The sequence below is a fragment of the Phalacrocorax aristotelis genome, chromosome 1 (genome assembly GCF_949628215.1).
Source record: "Phalacrocorax aristotelis chromosome 1, bGulAri2.1, whole genome shotgun sequence".
Lineage (NCBI taxonomy): Eukaryota > Metazoa > Chordata > Aves > Suliformes > Phalacrocoracidae > Phalacrocorax > Phalacrocorax aristotelis.
In genome coordinates this window covers 31,629,986-31,654,727 of record NC_134276.1, presented here as the reverse complement: position 1 = coordinate 31,654,727, position 24,742 = coordinate 31,629,986, and the positions used below count along the sequence as shown (strand labels likewise).

General features: G+C 38.1%; 2 protein-coding genes across 2 annotated transcripts in view; one reads left to right on the top strand and one right to left on the bottom strand.

The window, feature by feature from the left end:
* Positions 1–24,742, top strand: part of RB1 (RB transcriptional corepressor 1) — a 75,471-nt gene that overhangs the window by 24,539 nt on the left and 26,190 nt on the right. The window contains exons 12-17 of the mRNA XM_075086854.1: positions 3,034–3,121; positions 3,777–3,893; positions 4,564–4,620; positions 4,748–4,779; positions 4,857–4,933; positions 5,135–5,337. Coding sequence (XP_074942955.1) covers positions 3,034–3,121; positions 3,777–3,893; positions 4,564–4,620; positions 4,748–4,779; positions 4,857–4,933; positions 5,135–5,337 — 574 coding nt within the window. The remainder of the gene's footprint in view (positions 1–3,033; positions 3,122–3,776; positions 3,894–4,563; positions 4,621–4,747; positions 4,780–4,856; positions 4,934–5,134; positions 5,338–24,742) is intronic.
* Positions 19,518–23,437, bottom strand: LPAR6 (lysophosphatidic acid receptor 6). Its single transcript, XM_075086923.1, has one exon. The coding sequence runs from the start codon at positions 20,702–20,704 to the stop codon at positions 19,685–19,687; it is 1,020 nt and encodes a 339-aa protein (XP_074943024.1). The 5' UTR covers positions 20,705–23,437; the 3' UTR covers positions 19,518–19,684.

Here is a 24,742-nt window from a genome sequence, read left to right as displayed (position 1 = left end):
AGTTTTTATTAAAAATACTTCTATAGTCTTTATATGCTTGTGGAAGAATGAATTAGACTCTGGGATCATGCATCCACTGTAACTCTACTAAATGCCATCTGCAGAAACGAATTGTTTTCTAGCCAACAGAGCAGCAAGGTTCTGAAAAGCTTCTTCATAAAAATAATAAAAGGAGACATGCAGCTGAGGTAGATGTTGCTCAGTATATGAGATAACTTTTAATTGCCTGTGACTGCAAAAGGCTGTATTGATTGCCTTAGTGGTCCCTTTTAGTGTTATGCTTCAAATATTTAACTGCCAGTGATGGTTTTTGTTTTAGCCATAAAGGCGTCAGTTTGCCTTTCAGTTCCCAGACTGAATGTGCGATATGAGGAACTAGACCATCTATAACGTGCAGTGTATTTAACAAGGTCATTGACAATAAATCTTATTTTTGACAAATATAGAGAGCTATTGACACTTTTCAATTATACTAGAATTAAAGCCCTCTAACACTGTGAAAGATGTTTCATTAAAGTTCTTGACATAGAAGTCTTATTAAGAAAGTCCAGGAGTACCAAGTTTCTGCATTGCTAAAAATTTGAAATGTGCTAAACCAGCTTTGATCTTGAGGAGAGGTCTAGTGAGATACTTAGATTCTCTCCATCCCCACTTGAGCTTTTCTGAGTTTTCCAAAACTGATGCCATTTAAGACAGTTGAAGTGAAGGCTTATTCACCAGCAGCGATTTAGGCTGCAGTAACTGTTTTAAAGCCACAGAACCATCACTAGATGGCAGTAAACCTTTGATCATCAGGATACAGTGGAAAGTGTATCATTAACTCTCCCTGAATGCTGAAGGCACCATATTTATTACTTTGAATCTTCTTTTAATGTCTTCTTTCTGGACTTGGACACTTAGGATCTGCTCTAAAGCCCCATGAAATTGGTGAGAATCTAATAATTTTCGTCACTGGATTTGCTTCTGGTCATTTATATAGAAAGCAGTAGATAAAATGGGTATAGTACTAGTTCAGAGAATAATGAGAATGGGTTGTGTGTTTTCATTTTATTTTTTTCCACTGTCCTTATGCTTTTCCTTATCACTTGTAGAGTTCTGGCAGAAGTGATTTTACCAAAACCTTTTAAAAAGTAGATTAAAGAAAAATGCATCTTTGCACCACTACAGTTGTAAGGATTGAACATATTTTTCTTTTCTCCACTTATATTGAGTGATATGAGCCAAATGGAGGTTAAATAGCACAAAAATTTAAAACAAGCAAACAAAAACACCCACCAAAAACCAAAAACCTCATGAAACATTCAGAAAGTAACAATACCACTGGAAGAATCAAACTGTTTCTTAGATGTTAGGTGAGAAATTAATACACTAAGTTTTCTAAAAGAATAGGAACTTAACGCTATTTTGTAATACACAACTTAAAATATGTTTTTTTAAAAAAAAGCCAGGCCACATTAGTACTTGTGGATATACTGGATATATTATTGGTTCTGTATGTGTGTGCAAATAATAAAGGCAGAACAATACATGATATCTCCAAAAGTTGGAAATGTGGGCTGTTTAGATGCTAGCTCATGCACGTATGTTCTCATCCTGTATGACAACATCGCTAGTGTTCTCATTTTCCCATGTATAGATATTTCAGTTGCCTCCTGGATAATACATGCTATTTGAAAAGAGGCCATGCTCTGTTATCTTAGAATAATAATCTTTTTCAGAAGGTCATGAAAAATGTTTGTCATCAGGGTTTCAGTTCTAGAAGGGAAACTGAAAAATGCTTTCTTCAGAGAGATATGCACTCACCTGAACAAGGCATTTAACTTCATCTATGGAATAAATGACAGGATCTTATGCTTGTCTTCAAAGTATTCGTAATTCTTCAAATTACTACAGCTCTTCTGAAATACTGGTGTTAATTGGGTTAACTTTAGTACTTTTCTACGTTAAGACATTGGATATGAATCAATGGATATTACTTGTGGTTTTTAACCTGTTTTTAGCAACAAGATTCTAGGCATTAAGTAGAGATACAAGTAGTTTTGATGTCAAGTTTTTTTGGTGGGTAAAATAATGCCAGTTAGGTTGTATATGGAGGCATGCTTTAGTACTTCAGTATATCCAAGTTAATAAAATGTTATTCATATTTTTCATCTACTTTTCATCTAAACAATAAAGAATTTTTGTTTTACTTTTTAAGAAGGTACTGTTTGTTTTTCTTGGGAACAAAGAAAAATGAAAAATTTCTCTAATGTCCACCTCCTTTTTACCACCCATAAAAGTTAAGAACACTTTTCACCACCCATAAGAGTTAAGAACACTTTATATTTAAGATCCTCCTAACCTAGCTAAAGAAACAGCAGGTAGCATAAGGAAAACAGGATTTGTAGCCTTTCTATTGGAAAGAAAAGCAATTGGAGTTAAAGTAAGAACTTAAGTTTTAACGTGACTTTTGGGTTCAGATTCAGGGAGGGAGAAGAGTGTGTTCTCATGTTGCCAGTAGGAATGTTGACAGCCCTGCCTCTGAAAAATGTGGATTTTTCAAAGCATCCGTGTTAAAAAGGCTGTATTTTCTTGTGTCTGCCATATTTTAATACATTTTACTTACTACATTTGTAAACAGGTGACTTGAAACATAAAGCTGTCTTCGTTCACCAGTCTTCTGTATTATTTTTGTACAAAAGCCAAAGAGTTTTTTGTTAGGGAGTTGCTTGATTTAACTGAATATTTTCATGTACAAGGATTGCAATTCCACCATTTAATTGCTTTTAAAAAGTACTTGTTAGTGTATATTACTTAATAATTTATATTCTTTTGGTTATTTACTTACAGATTGTAGTAATTCTAATTAGATAAATTAGATTATTAGAATTCACAATGGTTAACACAGTACAATAGTTTTTCCCATCAGGTGGTTTAATAACTGGGGTGAGAACTAAAATAATGTATTTTTTTTTTTGTGTAATTGGGGTTCAGTTTCTGAAAACTGTTAAGCCAACCTTAATGTTTATTATGCATGTTATTGTATTTTTCCAGAGCTGCAATGAATAACATTCAGCAACTGATTATGATTCTAAACTCAGCAACTGATAAACCATCAGATACTCTTATCATATATTTTAATGTAAGTGTCTAGAAGGATGACTTGTGAAAGATTCTTGGAATCTTCTTGGTATATTTTATATTTTGTAAAATACACACCTATAGGTCTGATGCACATGTTTTGGGAAACTCCTTTATTAACAACCATGATTTTGAAGAAGTACATTTTAATTGGGATGGTTTAAATATAATTGCTCATTTTAGAAAGCACTTCTATCTAACTGAGGTGTACTGGAACCTTTTAAGTTCTTAAATCTTTTTGTTACTACACTAAATATTAAGATTGATTTATGTATGTATCAGATGGAAAAAGAAGGGGATATAAAAGGGAGTCAAATAAGAAAAGGAAGATATACTCCGAGGATCTCTTGTGCACGTTCAGTAACTTAAGCATATTTCTAACTCTAAAGGCATTAGTGTCGATGCTACTACTGGCGTATTAGTTGGGTTAGTTGAAGCTAGTTGCATGTGAGACATGAAGTTGAGGCTACTAGAAATTGTTGAATATGTACATTATTCTATCTTTTATTAAATACTCCATTTTTATTTATGCTGAGGAGCTGATTGAGAGGTGTTACAAAGTGAAGCAGGACTAATGTGATTAAATCATTAAAATGTTTTTGAGGTAAAATGTCCTTTCTTTGCCTTTCCTTCCCCTGCCCTCCCTTTACTTTTAGAATTGCACAGTGAACCCCAAGGATAGTATCCTGAAAAGAGTGGAAAGTCTTGAACACATCTTCAGAAAAAAATTTGCTGAAGCAGTTGGACAGGGATGTGCTGAAATTGGCTCACAGGTAACTAGCATTTTGGTTGAGTATTACTCATTTGAACTCTGTTGGCACTAGCTAATGTGAGACCTGACTTACTGACTGTCCTCCATCAGTGCAGATCAATAATGGTAAAAAGTAACAATATTCTTTTCAACTTGAGGAATGGACAGGTAAAGACAGTATTCATCAAATTATTCTTAATCTATAAGGAGCTACAGGAACTGCATGGAAATATGGTGGAAATACTTTAATGAAGAATGGGAAAATTGCTGGGCAAAATAGATTTAATGGAAAATATATTTGCGATCATTAAGGTAACTTATCCTAAAACCGCAAAAGGCGACTCACTTCTTTATAAAATCAGTAGTCCAGCTGTGCTTTCAACAGGAATTTTTGAAAACAAATCCAAATAAGTTTGTACTTGACAGTCTCCCATCTGTCAGCCCTGCTTTTTATCCTGTTAGCTGTAAATCAAAATAAACACTTGATTAAGTCTTGATGTGGTTGGGGTAGTCACAAACCTTAGTAGTCTTTGAGACCTCTCCAGTGCTATTGGCAAATGGAAGCAAGGACAATGGCTTCTTTATAGTGGCTCTTCCAAAAACAGAAATATTCTGAATTGTTAAAACACATGAGTCTGTTGTAATCTGTTAAAGCTTCTTGTAATATTCTTGATTTTCTTCTTTTTTAACAGAGGTACAAGCTTGGAGTACGTCTGTATTACAGAGTAATGGAGTCTATGCTAAAGTCGGTAAGTTTAGGACTGGTGGCTTAATACAGGTATTGCATTTCAATACTAATTTAATTTAATTTAAATTAAATATTAAAGTAAAAATATTAAGAATATTCACAAGTTTGGTTTGATTTATGCATTTCAGGAGGAAGAGCGCCTCTCAGTGCAAAATTTCAGGTATGTGCCCCTAACTTGTTATCAAACGCTGCTATTGTAGTGTTAGAACAAGTATTAATCACTCTCTTTTTTCTTAGCAAACTTCTGAATGATAACGTCTTCCACACATCTCTTCTGGCGTGTGCTGTTGAGGTTGTCGTGGCTACATATGTCAGTAAGTTGAATCTAAAGTGCTAAACAACATGTTAGTTATTGATAATTATTGCCATCTGTTCTAATATGTAAAATACAGTAAATAGTGCAAAAAAAAAAGTGCTCACCGAACTAGCAATGATTCAGTAAATACAAATAGGAAAAAACATCAGAAGTGAAAGAATGTAATACTCTTGATAATTTTAGTCCGTTTTCCCTGCAGGAAATGCTTCACAAAATGATGGTACCTGTGCTGAAACAGACTTGTCTTTCCCATGGATTCTCAATGTATTTGATTTAAAAGCTTTTGACTTCTACAAAGTGATCGAAAGCTTTATTAAAGCGGAGCCAAGCCTAACAAGGGAAATGATAAAGCATCTAGAACGCTGTGAACATCGAATTATGGAGTCTCTTGCTTGGCAATCTGTAAGTAATGCTTTAAAGTAGTATTTGTCCTTGTATAACGTGCTTATCTAGAAAAAGGAAATCATACCTAACTCTGTAAAGTAAGTTGTGGTCTTGCTGAGATTTATTTCTAGCAAAATAAATTACAGAAGCAAAACAATTTTAGTTTTGGCATGTCTTCAAGTTTTGGAAAAAAAGGAGTACATCAGTGGAAGAAGTCGATGTAGCTCTGCTGATTTACGTGATTGTAAGCCAACATAATTTTGCTAGTCTGGCATGAATCTTAAGGGTAATACCCTTAAACGGTATTCTGGTGCCAAAGACAAGGCAATAAATTCTGTGCTTTTATTTGTAAGTTAATTTTTATCTAGTTGCTATTCCCTCTTGGCAATAGGGCCATAGTTCTGTGCATCTGATATGTTTGTTAATAATACTTAAAATATTGATTCATGTTGTCCTTTGCATTTCAGTCACTTTAGTATTTTTAGATGCCATGAAAATAAAATGCTGGTAGGTTGGGTTGTTTTTTTTAGGCTGGATCTCAGTAAATCAAATATTGTTTCTTTATATTGTAGATTACTTATAAACCAAAAAAACATGCTATTAATGCCACAAAACAGGAGACTACAAAGACTGCTGGTTTTGACCAGAGAAAAATAAAGTGACCGTTTAAGAACCTATCCCATACCTTATAGTTCTGGGAAGTTAAACAACACATAATGCCATAGCTAATGGGATAGCGTAATCATGAATCAACTTATATTTTCAGGGTAATCTGCGTTTGCTTTCTCTATGACTTCAGAGTGAAAAGTCAACAATTTTCTAGTACAGGTGATGCTTTACTAGGCTGTGGGGTTATACTCCTGGATTTGGGGAACACTGTTGTGCCTGAGCAGCAAGAGCCCCACCTGTGTTCAGGTTGCTAGCCCAGGAGAAGCACGCTGTGCCTCAGGGGTGTGTGGAAGCAGTTGCCGTGTTTCACATTGAATCTAGTGGACCACCTTGTGCCAACCAGCCCTTGCCACTTGATTTCCTTTGCCAATGCAGTCAACGGGCACATGTCAGGTGGCCCCCTGAATAAGCCCTGTTACGGACATGACCTTTCCACTGGTGGAGCCAAGACTTGTGTATTCACCTCCACACTCATCACCAGGGTGCTCTGCATGCCCAAGGGTTTCTGGTGCAGTACTATAGAGTGCAAATTTTTCCCTCTGTAATGCTTCTGCATGTTTGTTTGGTGTCTTGGGAAATGCATGTGACCTCTCCATTGCTGTATGAATTTCATTGCGGTTTTGCCATTCTTTGAATAAGACTGTCTGAAAGTACTTGAGGCGGAAAGGTTTTTTTTACTAGAGCCTATAGAAAGAGGGAAAATGAGGCAGTATTTCAAGAGGCAGGCAGTATTTTAAGAAGCTTGCAGGCATATAGAAAGTGCTTATTTGAAAATCGTAACATTCGGAGGACAAAAGGCAGAGGTACAGATGCCCAAGTTTGACTCTCTTCAAGCAAAAAATGGCTTCTGCTACCTTCTGCAAACCAGTTTGAAGTTGGCTTACTGATCAGCAATAAGTCATACCTACCAGTTTCTACACAGTAATTCAAGCACCACATGCCTGAATCAGGTAATCTGATTTGTACTTGGGCTTTCAGATTGGAAAATCCAAAGCATTGTGTTTTCAAAAATTATGTGTATAGCTGCAGGGTTTTGTGAAACAAATTATAATGTCAACAACAAGCACAGGGTTATTTCAAGTTTTCCGAGTGTTCTGTTTGAATGTGTTTTAATGTATTGAATCTATCTTCTTGAGTTGCCAGAGGTATATGTTTGATACTGGTTTGGCATGGCTTATATAGCTAATTTGAGTGTTAATTGAATAGAATAGTTCAGTTGGAAGGGACCCACAACGATCATCTGGTGCCAGTGGAGTAGAGCACAGTGGAGGGGTAAAAAGAAATGTGCAGTACACGACCCAAGGACCCTTCTGCTTCTTTGACCTGTGCATCGTGTCTCATCTGGATCTCCCCAAGCGTGGGACAGTCTCTTGTTGCCAGAGGTTTGTCACTAGAGGGCATGGCAGGATTTCCTCAAAAGCTGAGCAAGCTGCGGCAGCCAGCTATGGGCAGTTGGAGCCAGTGTGCAGGCACCCTGTGGCTCTGCACTGGCCTCCATTGCCTCCTCCAGCTTGCCCATAAGGGAAAGGCTGCGGGTTGTAAGCAGCAGACTGCGTAGTGGTGGCTCAGGAGACAAGAAGTGTAGTGAAACATCATGTGTGCTAAAATGTCTCACTGAGTCTCTGAGTCACTGCAGTGAAGGACCTGAGACCCGTACATCGTAAGGCTGCATATAGAAATATAAAGCCATGAGTCCTCTAGTGCAGGAAATCCACCCATGCCTGACTTGCAAGCCTGTTGAGGTCAGGTGTCCCAGAAGGGTTTAGCTGGTGAACAGAGGAGTTGTTTACCATAGTCTTCTGCAGTTCTTTACCCTGGATATTGTCTCACTACTGGGATGTCATCAGCGTGTAATGGTGTACAAGATTTACAAAGTGTCTGCTTTAATTAGCAATTCCCTCAAGAAAGGGTAAGTAATTGGAGAAGTGCAGTTCATACCAGTAAATGTCTTACCTCTAAACACTCTACAAAGGAGGAGAGAAAAGCCAGATGACTGTTGCTTAGTTATAAAGGGTATCTCACCATAAGTGATTTCTTTGGGTTAAGTCTAAACAAATTACCTGATAATCCAAAAAAAGATGGAAACTCAAGAAGATTTACGTTTCCTAATATGGTTAGGCAATGTTGGGTTTTGGGTTGTTTCCCCCCCCCCCCAAATGTTAAAAAGAAGAAAAGCATGGAATGAATAAAGCTTATGCAAAAAATTCTAGCTTTGTAAATAAGAATAGAAACATATGCAATACATTTTAAAAAAATATTTGCATAATCCAACTCTGATACCCCCAATTATTTAATCACAAGGCTTTTCTGCTCTCTAGAAAGTCAAGTCTGTACTTATCCAGTATTTCCGCATCCTCCTGACTGTTTTAGGAAGCAGGACTTCAATATGAGATTTAAAAGGACTGAGCAATTGAGTACAGAATAGCTTGAATTTACTGAAGTTTTACTTGTCACAGAGTTTTGTGAGGAGAAACACCTTGCATAATTTCTCTGAACAAAAAAATCTTAAGTGCATCTGATCTTTATCTGACTTTGGAAGCTGTATCTAATGAATGTGAAGGATTCTGTTCCTTGCTGGTATTTGAAGATAATATATCACTCCTTTGCTAGTCATGGTGAATATGTGCATTGCTTTTGCATAGCTAGCTGATTTAGTCATCTTTACTTTAAGATGGAGATGAAACTTTTCTAGGTCATCCTTTCTTTTAACAAAAAAAGCATAGCCAGACAAAATAAAGGGTGGAAAAAAGTTGGTTTCTTCTCAATAACTCTTAATTTTGAAATGGGGCAAGTGTCCATACTGCCTAAATCATGTGAAAAATACTTCCTTTTCCTTAAATATTTATTGAACCCTGAAGGTAAAAGCCGCATTTATCCACTCAGATATTATCTACCAGTGAGGTTATCGTGCTTCCAGGTGCAGATAGTGTGGAGGTCAGTTTAGAATATGGTAATAATGCTGCATAATTTTTATTGGCAAAATAGAAATATACCGTACAATATTCTTTCTTTACCATACAACATCTGTGCTTCATCTCACTGCAATATTTTGGGCACTGTTTTAGTTTTGTAACTTTAAATACAGGGAACTGAAATTACCTTAGACTCAAAAATAAAGGTGACTATAGCCTTTGATGAATTTTTATCATATTTATATAAATGCGATTAAACCCTGGTGTAGTTAAAAATTAGTTTCCTATTAAATGGGGATAGCTTGTTACCTGCCAGCCTATGAGTTCATGCTCAGCCTTTTTAATTCTGTCAAACTGATCCCTCTTGTGGCCAGTCAAAAAAATAGTTGTTTTGAATATCTCAGATTAAGGTTGAGTGAACAAATTCCAGAATCTCTGAATTTCCCTTAGAGAAAGCCCTGTCAGCTGCCATGTCATGAATTTGACTCAAGTGTAACTGCTTCTTGCAGTGTGTTAGGAAGAAGTAGGGAAGAGCAGGTGTTCAGTGCACGTAAATTGAATACAAAGTCTATTAATTTTTATGATCAATTTTAAGAGCGAAACATCTGCAATACTTGAAATGCATTTGTTTCTGGGAACAGCATGACTTGGGTTTGTGGTGGGGGTTTCGGGGGTGCTTTTTGGGTTTGTTTGGTATTGTGTTTGGTTTGTTTTGTTTTTTTTTCTGTCATTCAAGAAAGTAAATACCTATGGAGTGTTTATTTGTTTTTTATTTATCTATCTTTGTTATCTGTATCTGCAAAGCAATCCAGTGATATTTCCCTGCCTCTGCTTTGCTCCTAAGCTGTGAACAGGGAGGAACAGGCTGGTATTAGACTTCTTTCATGCTGCTGCTTAGGGAATGCACTTCCTGCAAATGTCTTTTCACATGTACAGTAAGTGAAGAATGTGGAGTGTACACGTTCTTAATCATCCCATTTGGCATACTTAAAATAGTTTGGGCCGTGCTACAAAATACTTTTTCTGCAGGCCAGCCTTTGGGGGGCCAGAGATGAGATGTATGAAGCCCTTCTGCTCTGTCAAGCTTCAGCTGCCCAGTACTGGGGTAGTGGAAGGGTCTTGTTCTGCACTGGAGTTGCAGAGCAACTGCAAAGATAAGGTAACTCATAGCAGCCCAGTAAGGCAGATGAGAGAAAGAAGCGTGGCCACTCTTTCCTGGTTAACTCTGCAGATGGCAAAGTGTTCTGCTGTTAACCTTTTAAGTCACCCACGTGAGCGCTAGGAGTTCAGTTTTAAAAGGTTACCTGGTAGCTTTTACTGTTAACAGGGACGAGAGGCAGCTGCGTTGCCTTCTACAACCCCACAACAGCCCAGAACAGAATGGGAAGGTGCGTTACGGCAGACTAAAGTGAGTTCTTTTGCAGTCTGATTTGTTCTGCTAGCTTCAACTGTTTTTTTTTTTGTGTTTATGTGTGAGGGACAAACAGATGTTGAATCAAAGCAGTGCTCTGTGCTGTAGCTGTTGACACTGTAGCCTTCTTTGGCTGTATTGCTCTTTAGCATTTGCTATCCTAGTTGGTGTTTGTATTTTTCAAAGGAAGAAGGAACATTAGTATTGATATGTGTCATCCAGAGTTTTAATGCAGTTTAGAGTTTTAATGACTGATGCAAGTTGAAGATGGTTCTACAAGGTTACTTCTCTTAATGGTTAAAATCTGATTAAAAGTAGGCAAGTGTACTTTACTATGTCTATAACTCCTTCCCTCTAGCATTGCCTAACCTGTGCATTGTAATGCTTCTCCTTTATCAACTCCTTCTTCTCTGTGGTTTCTATTGTCAATTAAACATTTGCAGTGAAATCTACAGTACTGTTTTATGATGTGTCATTGATTTAACATAACTCAATGTTTGCAATAAGTATTTGTCAACTAACTGTAGTTAATGTTTATACTCAGATATCTCATCCCACACCAAAGACTTCTGTTGGTTTTAAATTATGCAGCTCATTGTGGCAGAAATGCCTTCCAGAGGAAAACTATGTATTCCCAAAGTATATATTTTATTGCATTAGTATGACAAACTCACTGAGCTGGAATAACAGCAGATGTACTTTAATCATGCAGTGAGGAGAAAAATATTAAATAGGTATGTTTAAGATTTGCTTAAAAAGTGTTAGACAAATCCAGGTCAGGGTAAAGCTGTAAGAAGTTATGGGTAAGCAAGTACTCCTTAGTATTTGGTATAGTACAACCTTAACTGTGCAGCCTCCTAGCCTTTTAGTGTAAAAGGACACAGTGATTGTGGAGTTCACCGTACTTGAGTGCTTGGTGCCTGTTTCCTTGGATGCAGCGTATAATTTAAAACTAGGTTTCTGTGCTCCTTGTAAGGAGGAATGGAGCATGTAGGAATAGGAGTTAGTATATTTTGTTTTGGTACAAATCCTCAGTAGTGTTTTCTATTAGGTTTATGTCTGAAGTCCTACGCTTCCTCTAGCGGTAGGTGTTTACGTGCAGTTTGAAGTCCTCTCTTTGATTTTTGACATCTTAAGTAATTCCTTTTAAAACTGGAAGAAGTAGGAATCGTCATACCATCAACGTTTTATACAATAAGTTACTAGATAATTTGTTTCTGTATTAGAAGAATGACTCTAAAACCTTGTTGATAGGCAGTCAAGTAAGGCCAGGTGGCAAGGACTGGGTATAGGGGTTGTGTTGGTACTACTAGCCTCAAACAGACAATAGTTTGGGCTTGAGTGTTGCCCCACAATCACTGGTAGTCATTTATCAGTAACGTGTTCCCTGGCATGTTTTTGCCTTTGTCAGCACTCCTCTGGACAGTGCCTAGGCAAGATTTGGGGCATGATGCAGCTCAGGGATTATTTTCAAGTGCTGCTATGGATTAGAAAGTTTAGCTGTGTGGGTGCAAGCTGTGCTTTGCAACTTGCCCTCAGGGCCTTAGGACAGGCTGTGGCTCGTTGCGTTACTGACTACAGACGTAGTCATGGGTTCAACCACGTGAGTGACTTCAGTGCTGGCAAATGAGCCTTGGTTTCCTTCACTGTCTCTACTCTGGGCTCCAGGAGACGTACGTGTTTCTGCACAGCAGCCAGTTCCTCTTAGAAAAGCTAGTGCATGTCAGACATGCTCCTTTCATGCCTACTAAATTTTATCTTTCCTTAGATATAGGAATACCTACTTTGTGAATGAGGGACAACCTTAGGCATAAAAAAATGCTTGGCTTATCCGGAATGACAGCATTTGCAAGCACGCTCACTGGCAGGATATGAACCACCATGGGAACATCACTGGTGTAAAGACAGGCACCTCAGGAATTGCAGGCATCAGATTGCTCTTGCAGACATCACCCATCACCTGTGATCTTCTGGATTTTAGGCACCTAGTGTCCTGCCTCAGCATGGAGATTGCTATGGACATGATTTCTAATGTGGAATTTTCTAGGGTTTTTCTTACAGGGGAAAGAATGTGCTAAGCGTAACCAAACTGTGTCATTTCATGTGCTTGTTATGCTCCTTTCGAAAAAGTTACGTTAGGAGGGTGCTGCTTTAACCTTAAAGAAGGAACTGAGAATTGATTTGAGGTTTCCTGCCTGTACATACTAAATATATTTCTGCTTGCATCATGAGCGTGTTCCAGAAGTGTGTGTGATGAGTGAGAGGTCACTGCTACAACTGCTGCCTGGTGTGATGGCACTAAAGGATCATACTGGTTCTGCTGCATGTGCTCTTTTTTTTTTTCTTTTCTTTTTTAAGGTCATGAATTAGCTCTGACACTTCAGTTGTCACAGCTGTGGCTGGAAAGCCTTCTATGATTTTGCCTTTATGATTCAAGGCATGTTTTTAGAAGCGTGTAAGATGGTTGCTTTTTGGGTATTTGTGGATATATCAATAGTATCATATAAATATATATGTGTTTGTATGTTCTTTTAGTTTGAGCATATATAGTTATACAGGCTTTTAAATAAATGCATAAATAAAATACGTAAGTTTCTCCCATGCCTTTCTAGTACTCCTGAAGAGTTTCCTTTTATAGAAATCGTGCTGTGCCTTTTGAGGCTTGAAACTTCTATGTGCCTTAACAGCTGAAGGGAAATTGAAAAACCAGGAAGAATACCAAATGATAGTCTTCACTGTCTGCACCATCACTTTGAAAGTCTTCTCTGCCACTCCTATTTATCGTGAAGATGACTCAAGCTGTTATTCATGCTTGGGTGTTACCATCCAAGCAAATCCTCTAGGCTACTGGAAGAGAAACCAGAGAACTTAAAGCCAAGGTCCTGCATTTCCTGATTTTGTCTGTGTTGGCAATGTTCGCTTCTTGGTAGGCACTCAGGTTGTAAGGTACTGGTTATGTTAGCACAGTATTAATGGATTTATCTGTTGTGGGTATACCAAGTCAGCCCAACCCTTAAGATGCTATTTTGATTCAAGTACAAACATGACCAAATGGATTATATTGCCCAATGTCTTGGTGGTCATACCACGGCTGTAGTCCTACTCTATTTCTAGATAGTTTGAACTTCAGCTTTTCATCCTGCAGCATTGCAATATCTGCACTGCAAATACTTGGTAGGATTTTTTAGAAGTTGCCCAAGAGAAAAAAAAATATTAGAATTCAGGGAGGATATACTTGCAGTTCTGTAATTTTGTAAACTCTCGCTGAATTGGGGCAAACTTGATGTGGCTGCCTCCTTAAATACAAAAATAAATAATGCTTGGGTTAATTTCTGTGGCTGTATCCCTCCTTGGATGAGATTATTCTCTCTAACTTTGTAGTTTTGTAAATCTTTGTAGTGAAATAAAACTGGTGAAATGGGTAGAATGAAGGTTTGGTTTGGTTTGGTATTTGTCTTATTTTATCTGAGCCACAGTCCTGAATAACTGGCATTGCTCTTTCCAACCTTATCACTGTGTTATTTGAGCTATACCATAGTCAACTTTTCTATGGAAGATAGAATTAGCTTCTGTTAGGAAGCAAAGTAGGTGCCAAACAAACATTCTAATGTGGGGATTTTTTTCAGCTGACATGCTCAATTTTCAAGCTCTTAAGGGGATAACAGTATCTTGTCAAACTCAAACTGCCAAGTTATATGTCATTGGAAGTAGGTTTTTGTCTCTGCAGCATTTTTCTTTAAGTTATTGCATGCATAAATGTATGGGGTTTGTTTTTGTTTTTTGTTGGTTTTTTTTTGTAGTCCAAATAAGTGCTTTTGTGCCTGCTTTTATACTGCACAAATGTGTGGTATTTCAGTTGTATGTTTATCACCTAGTGTATGTCTTACAGTAACTTTCCAGTAATAAAAAGTCCTTGTCAGGGATGAGGATCCCCCTGTTTACAACTGTTGAGTGGGCATAGTGTTCACCATCCTCCAGAAAGATAATCCCTCTAGGTTTTATTGAAGCTCTTCATTTGGGTTGGGTTTGCTTGTCAGAATGGGTTAGCCACAGGCTGGTAAGTGCCTCTGGAACAGCTGAGCACTATGCCACTAACGTTTGGACCTGTGTGTGTGGTGGTGTCTTGAACCCCTGAGATGCGACTTCAAGCTTACCCGGTTAGAGGCTGTACCTAGTCTGAACTTGGCTTGGGTAAGTACCTGAACTGTCATCACCCTGTCCTTCCTGTTTGGGAGTTAGCCTGCCCAGAACTGAGTGTTTGACATGCTCTGTGCTTGACATGCTCTGTTGGTGTCAGTTCTACCTTGCAGCGGCTCAGAGGAACTCACAGATCTTATCTGAACAGAAATAGCTGCTGATTTTTTTTCTTTTCCTGCTTTCTCCCACCCACATGAAACGCATTATGAGCATTCAGTATAAATGGTAAAGCTTCTTTCACACATAAAAAGTGTTAAATAACTCAGGTTAAAAAGTGAAGCAAGTGTTTGACATTTGATTTCATTACTGAAAGATACTTTCCAGCTGAAAAGGCAGATATTTTTGTACTTGCTTGACCATCTGTATTCTCAGTTTTTTTGCAATGTTTTGCTATATGCTTAACAAATTTCTCCATTAAGAAATATCCGCGATGCTGTTAGTGCTTTTTTCATTAGTTCGTAAAAGCATCGAAGTTTTATTATAGATGCTTCCAACTTTAGTCAGGTGTAGTTCTTGATGCTGTGACGAATGGAAAATTTTTCTAGTCCAATATCACTCATTAGTGACCAGGAGTGTCTTCAATTTTTATTACACTGATAGTTGCTTTTAGAAAGTGCTTACCAGGACAAGCTTCCAAAAATTAGTAGATCTGATGTTGCATAACTTTACAGAAGGGTGAAGACTTGCAACTAACGTGTATCATTTTCTTCCTTTCACAAAGCAGTGATTTTTGCAAAATTAATCTGAAAAGCAGAAGATTTAACATAGCCACAGTTATTTTTATGTGAGATAGACTTAATATTATTCCCAAGATAATGGCATTAATTTGGGGTGTCTACTGTTACTAGCATCAGTATTTAAGAATTTTTTTTCTTCAAGGCAGTAACTCATTGCTTAAAAAGTTGGAGTTAGGGCAAATCTTAAAGCTATGTGTGTGTAAAAGTATTCTTTTATCTCTTAAGATATGAACTTCTTGTTAGAGGCCTGCCTTTGTCATTGCTCGTGGATTGATTCTCATGTTTAAACTGTAGAAAACTTACCCCTTCTTAGTGCAGGACAGCTTTTAGTTTTATTATAACTAGAGTGGACAGACTGCTTGTTAAGTAGAAAAAATAAATCTTAGGTTTAAGATTAAGATCTTAATTAATTTAAATTCAGGATAAAGTTCTGTAACTTTTCGTTTTCCAACAAAATGGTAGGTTTTATAGAAGATCAGATGATGTTTGCAGGGTTCTTTTTGTTTGTTTTAATTTTGTGATAATTTCAGTTTTCTTAGAGGAAAAACTGGGCTTGCTTTATAAGCAGTTGTATAACAGGAACTGGATAGGGAGGAGGTGATAAATGTGAAGGGCTACAGATTGCTTCAGAGTCAAAGCAGAATTAGAGGGTTAGAGCAAACTTCTCCATCCAGCTTCTTGCAGAAGTATTAGACTGTGGGAGTGTGGCTTTCTGAATTTGCATTCATCTTAAATGAGCACTATTGAGTACATTATGAAAACATGCTAATTCAGTGATTGTCAGTTGTATTTATACGATTTTTTTCAGCACTCTGATAATTGGATAACAAAAGCAATCCAGGCATTTACAACTTCTAGAATTAGAATAATTCTGATTTACATTTTGCTTTAGCTTTTGAAATGTATCCTCTTTCATTTTGTCAGTGACGCTCAAATGCCAGCAACCCTGGGGTATAAATGATAACAGGCTAGCAAAAAAAGGTAACATGTCAGGATTTACAGGTCTGCCCAACTGCAAGAACCCTATAGTATTACATTTACTGCTGGAAAAGTATGAAAAAATTGCTCTTCATTGATAAAACCCCTAGAAAATAACTTGGAAGAATAAATAATAATAGAAGATACTATGCTGAAGTAGGATTTTCAAAATATCAGTCTCAGTGAACCTTGCTGGGTTCACTGTAATTTTAGTTCAGTTCTTTTATTTAATTCTCAAAATATCATCTTTGATGATGATGGTCGTTGAAATTACAAATGCAGATCACTTTTGAAACTGCTGGTTAATTATCTAGCTATCAATGGCTGCCTGCCTTGGTTTAGAGAAAAAAAATATGCTTGGAGTCAACTAAATTTTTGCTGCTTCTGTTGTTATGGTAAGCGTGCAGTAGTTGTACTCTGTAGATGAAGAAACCAGACTACAAAGAACAAATTTGTAAGTTTTGGTGCTAAAACTGAACTCCTAACTCCCCCCCCCGCATAAGCATATGAGTAAAAACAACGTACTTTTAGGAAGTACCGGGTGCAACACATTCAGATGCTCAGGAGCTCTGACAATATAAGCCATATTTATTTGAGATGCCTAGGCGTGACTTAGGAGCGTAACTCATCTAGATTTAAATTTTGGCATAAGCTCTTACCAGAGAAACAGAAGAGTTGGTATCAAAGGCAGGAGCAGATGGAAGGAGTGCAGCTATTCAGGAATGTACCAGTGAAAACATTGCTCTATCCACAGCTCTCCAGGATAATCTTGATGCAGAACTGGAAAAGGTGGAGAAAACTTTGTCCAGTCCTGAATAGCTGGTAGCTTGGCTTTATATCTGCTTGTTGTGGGAGGTACAGGTTCACTCCCCCTTTTCTGAATCAGTCACATCAAGGATTTCTCAAGTAATGATCAGGTCCTTTATATTATAGACGCTGCTTTTTGGACTGTGTTAATTTTTTGGGGGTTATTTCCTGCGCCTGCTGCTCCCTGCCCCCCACCCCCAACAACAGTAAAGTATGTTTAATGATAAAAAATATAAAGCTTCCTCAAACAGTTTCAAGAAATCAAACTCTTAACTGGTTGAAAAGCTGTTGTTGTGTCTTGCACTACGCTACTGCAAAAAGCAGAAGCTACTGCCCTGGAGAGCGAGTGCAAGGCAGAAAGAGGTACTCTCCATCCTTCTGCAGGCTCTTTGAGCTAATATACCAAAGAAAGTCTGGTTTAAAGGGGATTATCCATACATATGACTTTATCTGCTTGTTCTGCTTTTAAGTCAATGATATTTTCTTTCTTCCTGTGGTTTCATAATCTCAGAAGGAGCAGCTTCTCTTTACCAGGGTGAGGCTCTGGGGTGTTCATTGCTGTATTGCAAAGGCATTGCTGAACAAGTTGTCACTCAACCGAGTAACAGCTTTGCCAAGCTCGGGGAGAGTAGTAGCCTAGAAACATAGCCCATCAGTGACATTAAGGGCTTTAGTCTCAAAGTCTTTGGAGGGACTCTTTAATATTAAACAGGCTTTTTGGAGAGAGATGCATTGAGACATTAGACATGCATATCTGGCTCTTGAATTTCAGATGTGTCAGTAGCACACAGTAAACGTGCAGATTTTCTACTCGTTCTTGGGGGTTTCATGCATATTTTTTCTGAAGTCAGATATGAATCAGAGCGTTTAGGACTCCAACTAAGATAACTGCCTATTTTCAGGTATTATGCAGACATCTATATCTATGCTATCTTTGTAGCTTAAGCTCAAACTATTTTAATTTTCCTTTCATAAGTTGTGTCTGTAAAGATTTAAAATGCTGTTAAATTTAAAATTCAGTTGACATTAGTTTCTAGCAGTCTTTGAGTAACTCAGTTTTCCAGTTCTAGTAGGCAACATACAGTTGTTTTAAAACAATTAAGCAAAAGCTATGCAAAGGTAAGTAAACTCAATCAGGTAAACACATCATATGCTCTGACAGCTCAATATGAATTTTCTCCAACGTTGATTTGCGCTTCAGTATACTGCCCTGAAGTAAAAATGCCTCATCGCCGTATCTGTGTTGCAAATGACTGCCCTACATCTAAAGTGCGAATTCATTTTAACTCAGTCCTTATTCTTGACTCCATTGTTTCTGGGAAGGAAAAACCAACACTTACTACTTACTTTTACCTTTTAAATATTTATTTAGTTTTACAGCAACATGAAATAAATTTTGAGGAAAATTTACACAATGTTCTAATAGCTGGGAAACATACATAGCAGGGTGTTTTAAAGCACTGTTCTCTATATATTCCTGTTTGTAACAGTAACATACGTAGATTTTTTTCCTTTTACCTGGCTTTGACTTTTCAAAGTGTCTCGATTTTGCCAGCATGTAGCCCCAAGTAATTTATTTTTATACTTTATAAAGTTTGCAAGAAAATAGCATTTAAATTTTAAATGCTTATGTTAAAAATACTTCTAGGATGCAAAGATTGAGAGGAAGTTTAACTCTAAAAATTAGTATGTCTGGAATTTCGTTATGGGACACCAAATAGTTTCCTAGAAAAAATATTTGAGTTGGTGCATGTGCTCATTTCAGTTAGTAGATGTCATGTTTTTCTTAGAAACTGCTACTTTGAGATTGAAGTATTTGGAGGATGTTACTTTGCTCAAAAGTTGTGTTAGGCTGAAGAACTTCTCACGAAAGAGTTTAATAAAGCAGTACTGTACCTAAAGCACTAAATTCAGTCATTGAATGTTATTTTGTTATAATTACACAGACATCGGAGACAGAGGTGAGAAGAAAAACCAGTTTGTCTGAGTTGTTTCCAGATGCCCTAGACTACCAGAAGATTTAATTGCTTTATGGGGGCCAGGCTTGTGGAGAGAGCATATATTTTGTCAGATAAATGTGGGAGAAACAAAGTTCTTGTAGCCTATTCATTGAAGCCTCCCATGAACGTAATGGTCCCTAAAAGGGAAGGTGCAGGAGAGAGGAGTAAGATAGAGAGGAGGAAACCCCAGAGGAGGCACGATAGCTGAAGTGATACGGTTAGTATGGTGCTGTTTTCCTCAGCAACTGGATTCTGCAGTGTAAACCCCTGGTTTTTACTACTGAAAGGTAGTTTCACCCCTGTCCTCAGTAACTTAGAAACCTGTATCATTATAAAAAATGAGCAATTGTTTTAACTTCAGAAAAAAAACCAGCTACTTTTTCATTTGTTTTTGACTTGACAGACAGTCTTTGGTCTTTAGTTAATCTAATCAGGAATCAAAAGTTCATTTCTAACATACAATCTGTCAGGACAGACATCTGACATAAATGCTTAAAATGCTTTGTGTTTTATTATGCTTAATACTTTTACAGTCTTATAAACTTTTCTGCTGTGAATGAAGCATAACATTTACATATCAGAATATACGTCCACAGCTGAAGAAATGTGCAGGCTTCTAATTCTACTTTAGTCCCAGTAGTCTTTTAATACAGTTTACATTGTGGAGTCACTGTCAAATATTTTCATTTTTATGGTCTGAAGGCTGTGTTGAATGAAGTTTTCCGAAACTGGTCTTTCGGAGAATGTGCAGTCCCGTGGTCTAGTGGACCGGTTCTTTTTTATTGAATTTTGAATTGTATCCGATGTAAAGTAATAGACTATAGGGTCAAAACAGCAGTTTGAAACAGCGATGCACAGAGTGATGGGGTACATAGTCCTGACTGCAGTTACCAGTGAACAATTAACCCAGGTCTGTGTTCTCATAAGGGAGTAAAGTATTAAGGTAATATTATAAGGCACAAAGCAGAAGCAGAATATCGCTAAATGGACAACAATCATTTTGAGTACCTTTTTCTTGCTTAATTTATTACGACTTAATGTGAGCGGTTTGTTCAAAGTCCGTAAGACCATAGTAGAGCAGGTCACGTTTAAGATGAGTGGAATAAAAAACCCAACTATTTCAATGAAGATAACAATCCGGGATAGGTAGGTTTTCCATATGTTCTCTGAAAAGTTTTCGAAACATGTTCTTTGAGTGTCATTAAGGCCATTTGTAGACTGGAAGAAGCTTGCTGGTGTGCTGCCTGCTAACACGGTTATCCACACTGCAGTGCAGACAATTTTTGCGTTCCTTTTGGTTCGGAGAGTCTTAGATCGAAAGGGGTGTACTATAGCTAAAAAGCGATCTACGCTTATGCAAGTCAGAAATAAAATGCTCCCATACATATTTGTGTAAAAGAGGGTGACAGAAATCTTGCAAAGAATGTCTCCAAATGGCCAGTTTCTCGCTACAAAGTAATAAATCCTGAAGGGTAATGTAAACACAAAAAGCAGATCTGATATTGCTAAATTGAGCATGTAAGTTGTAGTCTCGTTTTGCACTTTTAATGTACAAGCAAAAATATAGATAGCAACACAGTTTGCTATGAGGCCAAGAACAAACACCATACTAAAGATACATCCATATAAAGTATATTTAAAGGAGTCCTCAGTGGAACAATTAGGGCTTACCATTATAATGGTATATTTTAAATTCCTGTGATTTGCAGGTTTCTCTGGTATTTTTCTTGCAACTTATTTTAAATTCCAGGAGAACTTGCAGCTGTGTTTGAACTGTGTGCTTTGGTAAGTTTGTTGTGCTGTAAAGCTTCAGAGGAGAAGCACAAGCTCTGTAGCAGGGGAGTACATCTCCGGCAGCAATCACCAGGAGGTCACTCTTCTCTTCCAAGGGCTATTTGTAATCACATAACCAGTCTTCAAAAGTCAAAAAACATACCATTTGTGGCAGATGAGGTCATCCCAAAGCTCGCTTAGTTCCATTTCCCCCCTCGATTCAATGAAGCCGTTGTAGAACTTTCTGCTTATCCTTGTCTGCAGATCATGACGGGGAAGTCTTGTCCATACAAATTTCCTGGGAACGTATGCTTTAGAAATCGATTTCCCAGATGCTGCAAAGTGGCGGCACTTGCTTTTCTCCCTCAGCCTTCTTTCTGTAAAACGAGCTTTTTAGCTCCTGGGAGCGCTTGCTCGCTCACTTGCCCCGCTGGCTGGGAAGCAAGCTGCTTGCTAGGGCAGAAACGGAATTCCAGAGCATGTTTGTTCCTGCAGAGCACGGTCCTGCGCCCCGGCAGCCTCTCGCCAGCCCAGCACCTTCTGGAGAGGAGAGAAAAGATCTCAGGCAGTTTGTAGTGTGACATCACAGGATCACAGGAAGAAGAGGTTGGACTCGCTGAAGAATGGTTTCAGTTCAGTTTGTTTTCCTACCCCTAATCTGATAATGTGTCTGCTGAGACTGTACCTTGCAGGCTGCAAATGGTCACCAGCTGATTGCTGCTGCAGCCTTCTGTTAACTCTTTCCCTACTCCCTAAAAGGTCCTGTGTCAATGTTGCTGGAGTCCAAAATCTTCATGGCAAAAATCTTTTTCTTTAGTTATGAGGAGACTTTTCAGTGTCTGAATAAGTCTTGTGCCTTAAAATTCCTGTTTTTCTTTGAAGATAGTAGTAATTGTGGGATTTTACGTTTTATGTAGGATTGAACTAACAATACTTTTTTTGATAGATACCTTTGCTTGTGATAATATGCTAATCATCAGAAATCAGCTGAGTAGTTCTGTCTTGATTGCCTCAATACCCCACTACAAACTGCAGGAGGGACAAAGTAACATTAATAGGTAATTAAATAATTTCACCAAATACTTACTTAGAGAGGCATAAAGATTATAAACCTGTGGGTTGCTTTTGGATACTCCCAGGACTGGGATGTGTTGCAGTGGGAAGAGAAGTTTTTAACTTGGTCTGTATTAGAAAGCATATGCCAACTCTATTTCTACTCAGAAAGATGGTTCTTTTTACAAAAAAATGCTTCAAGTTTTTAAAATTTTGTGGTACAGAAAGCATTTTCTTTAATATCAAAGCACAGAATTAATGTACCAAAATAAATACTGCGCTATGCAATTGTTTCTGATAATTTAAAGGGGGCCAGTTATTGCACGTGCATAAAATACTCCCATTAGTCACTGATTAATGAAATGAAAACATGTTGTAACTAATGAAATTGTTAAGTAAATGTAAGAAAAAGCAGCCCTTATTGCCTTTAGGGGTAGATATAAGATAAATCTCAGCTTACACAGACTAATTTATTTAACAACAGCTTGGATAGACTCACTTCTGGCATCAAAACCAGTCTATTTCTAAGTCTTAGAATAACAAATCTCTTCATATCTGGCTGGGTGGCATGGTTCTTTTGAACTAGGTTTTAGTCAGTTGTACCTAAGCAAGGCTCTGGGCAAAATCTTTCTAGTCTGCTGCAAAGGAAAGTAAATAATAGCACCTCACAGGGTTTTGGCATAGTTTCTTAATGTCAGGTATATCAGACAAAATTCAGAAACATGCAAAAATAGGTCTTGCTTATTTTATTTCAAGTTTTTATGGTAAGTTTTTTCTGTGAAACTCACCTTGATTTTTGAGATTAAATCACGCAGTTTCACTTCAATAAGCTATAACCACAAGAAATCTTTTTTACTATTTTTGAAATTTATGCTTAACCATAAAGAGTAGTGCATTTCCTACTTCTAAGTAAGAAATGAAAACATGAGCTTGGCGGAGTCTCTTGTGTGTCCAACTTAACTCGTACATTAGTGTAAAGTTGCCATACCTGGCTTTCCTCACAGAAGCAGTTGTCACACGTGGTTAAATTCTGTTTCTATTCCTGGCAGCCTTGCATGGTGGAAGTGGGGTTTTCCTGCAAGAGTCAATGATTTCTGCATCGGGCCTTGGGAGCTCTGAGCTCAGTTTTCCTGCTCTGTCTTTGCACAGGAAGACTGTGTGGTGCAGGCTCAGTTACTGGAATGAAAATCCCTGAAGTACAGAAATTTGACGTCACATGTCAAAACCTCAAGCAATAGTTCATGATTAGAGAGAGGAATGAGTAGAAACGAGTAGGTCTCTCTTACTCATCAGTACCTGGATTTTCCTTTGGGGCAAAGGTGTGGGTGCACAGAGACAGGGTGGGGGTGTCTGACCAGGGGAACTGTCCATTTTAACCATGGTAAGTGTACTTCAGAGCAATCATGAAGGTGCATCCTCAGCCTTCAGTTTGTCTGTCGGAGCCCCTGCCTTGCTGTGGCCTGTGTTATTGCTCCTGTTACAGACATGGGCATTACTCAGACCTGTATTTTAGGGGCTTGGGTATATGCTTCTGCTGTCTTTGGGACAGCACCTTTTTGGTGCAGAACAGTACATGCACCTTACACTAATTGATAAAAGAACTAAGTGATATTTGTACGCTTCCACAAATAGCATTTAGCTGCAGGTTTTCTCCACCTGCAGAAAAAAATTTGAAAACCTCACATTGACAGGTTTTTATTTATATTTGTTTCGGTGAGGAGGTATATGACTGAGCAGGAAAACTGAGTTACCTTAGTGTAAAAGTGTGAATGGCAAAGGTGAATTGCATACCTGTTTTCTTAATTTAGACATGGCTGATTGTTATCAAGCAGTGTGTTAATTTATGTGAGCTTCTCTGAGCTGAAGAACCTATGTTGGTGCACCGCAAGCTATGGGAGTTGTGAGCAGCCTCCCTTCTGGCCGGGCTTCAGAGCAAGCAGAGAGGAAACTTCATTGCATGCTTTCTGTTTGTTGGAACACGTTTCAAGACGTTGGGCTCTGTGCCATCAGATTTGGAAAAGCCTTCAGTAAGCCCCAACACTTTAAAAAATAAAAGAAAGTTTATCAGTTATTATGGAAGAAGAATTGACATGGTGCTGACCTTGCCTATGCTCCTTAGCCGTGGGCACATTTACCTTTGGAATGGGGAAGGGGGATAGGCAGGAGGAAGCAGCTGCAGGGAGAACCCTGTATGCTGAGAGGTTTTTTTCCTCCAAAGGAAACAATGCTGCCACTGCAGGGAGATGCATATGTAAGTCCATCTGCCTTTTTGCATCAGCGACAGGAATGAGTTAGGACCTGTCATTTGTTGCTAGTGCTAGATTAGCAAAGACTTCATTTCCATCAACAGGCTTCCTGTGGCACTTGAAGAGGCATCAAAGGCAAAGTGAACACAGGCTCCTTAAGAGCTAAGAGCTGATGAGCTTCTGGAAATCATCTCTCACTTCAGCAGTGAACAGATTTCATATACTCCTTCAGTCAGTTACAACTTAACTGCTTTTATGAGTTTAGGTACCAGAGTTTAGATATCTAGGACTCTTTACACCCTTGAGTGGTCTTGGATTTGTGTGGCAAACTTATTCCAACATTGAACCAGGGGGTCAGAAGGAAGAGTCCTTACAACTCTAGCAGTGTGCTAGTAGAGTGGCTGTAGGGGACACTGCCACCAAGAGCTGCTGCTTCCTCCTACCCCTAGGTGCCAGAGTTGGATACTTGCTGTCATTTAGGACACAGAGGCAGGATCCCTTAAATTCAGAAGTCCAGGTTGAGTGGTAAAGAAATATTTCACTGAAAAAAGACAAGTAGTGGAAGGTTTTCCAAGCCTCCAGCATTGTTTTGGCCAGTGTTGCGTGTTCCTCTGGTGTTGCCCTACTCTTCATTGCTGGA

Excerpts from the sequence above, each read along its gene's own strand:
- LPAR6 (XM_075086923.1), bottom strand. The coding sequence starts at position 20,704 with ATGGTAAGCCCTAATTGTTCCACTGAGGACTCCTTTAAATATACTTTA.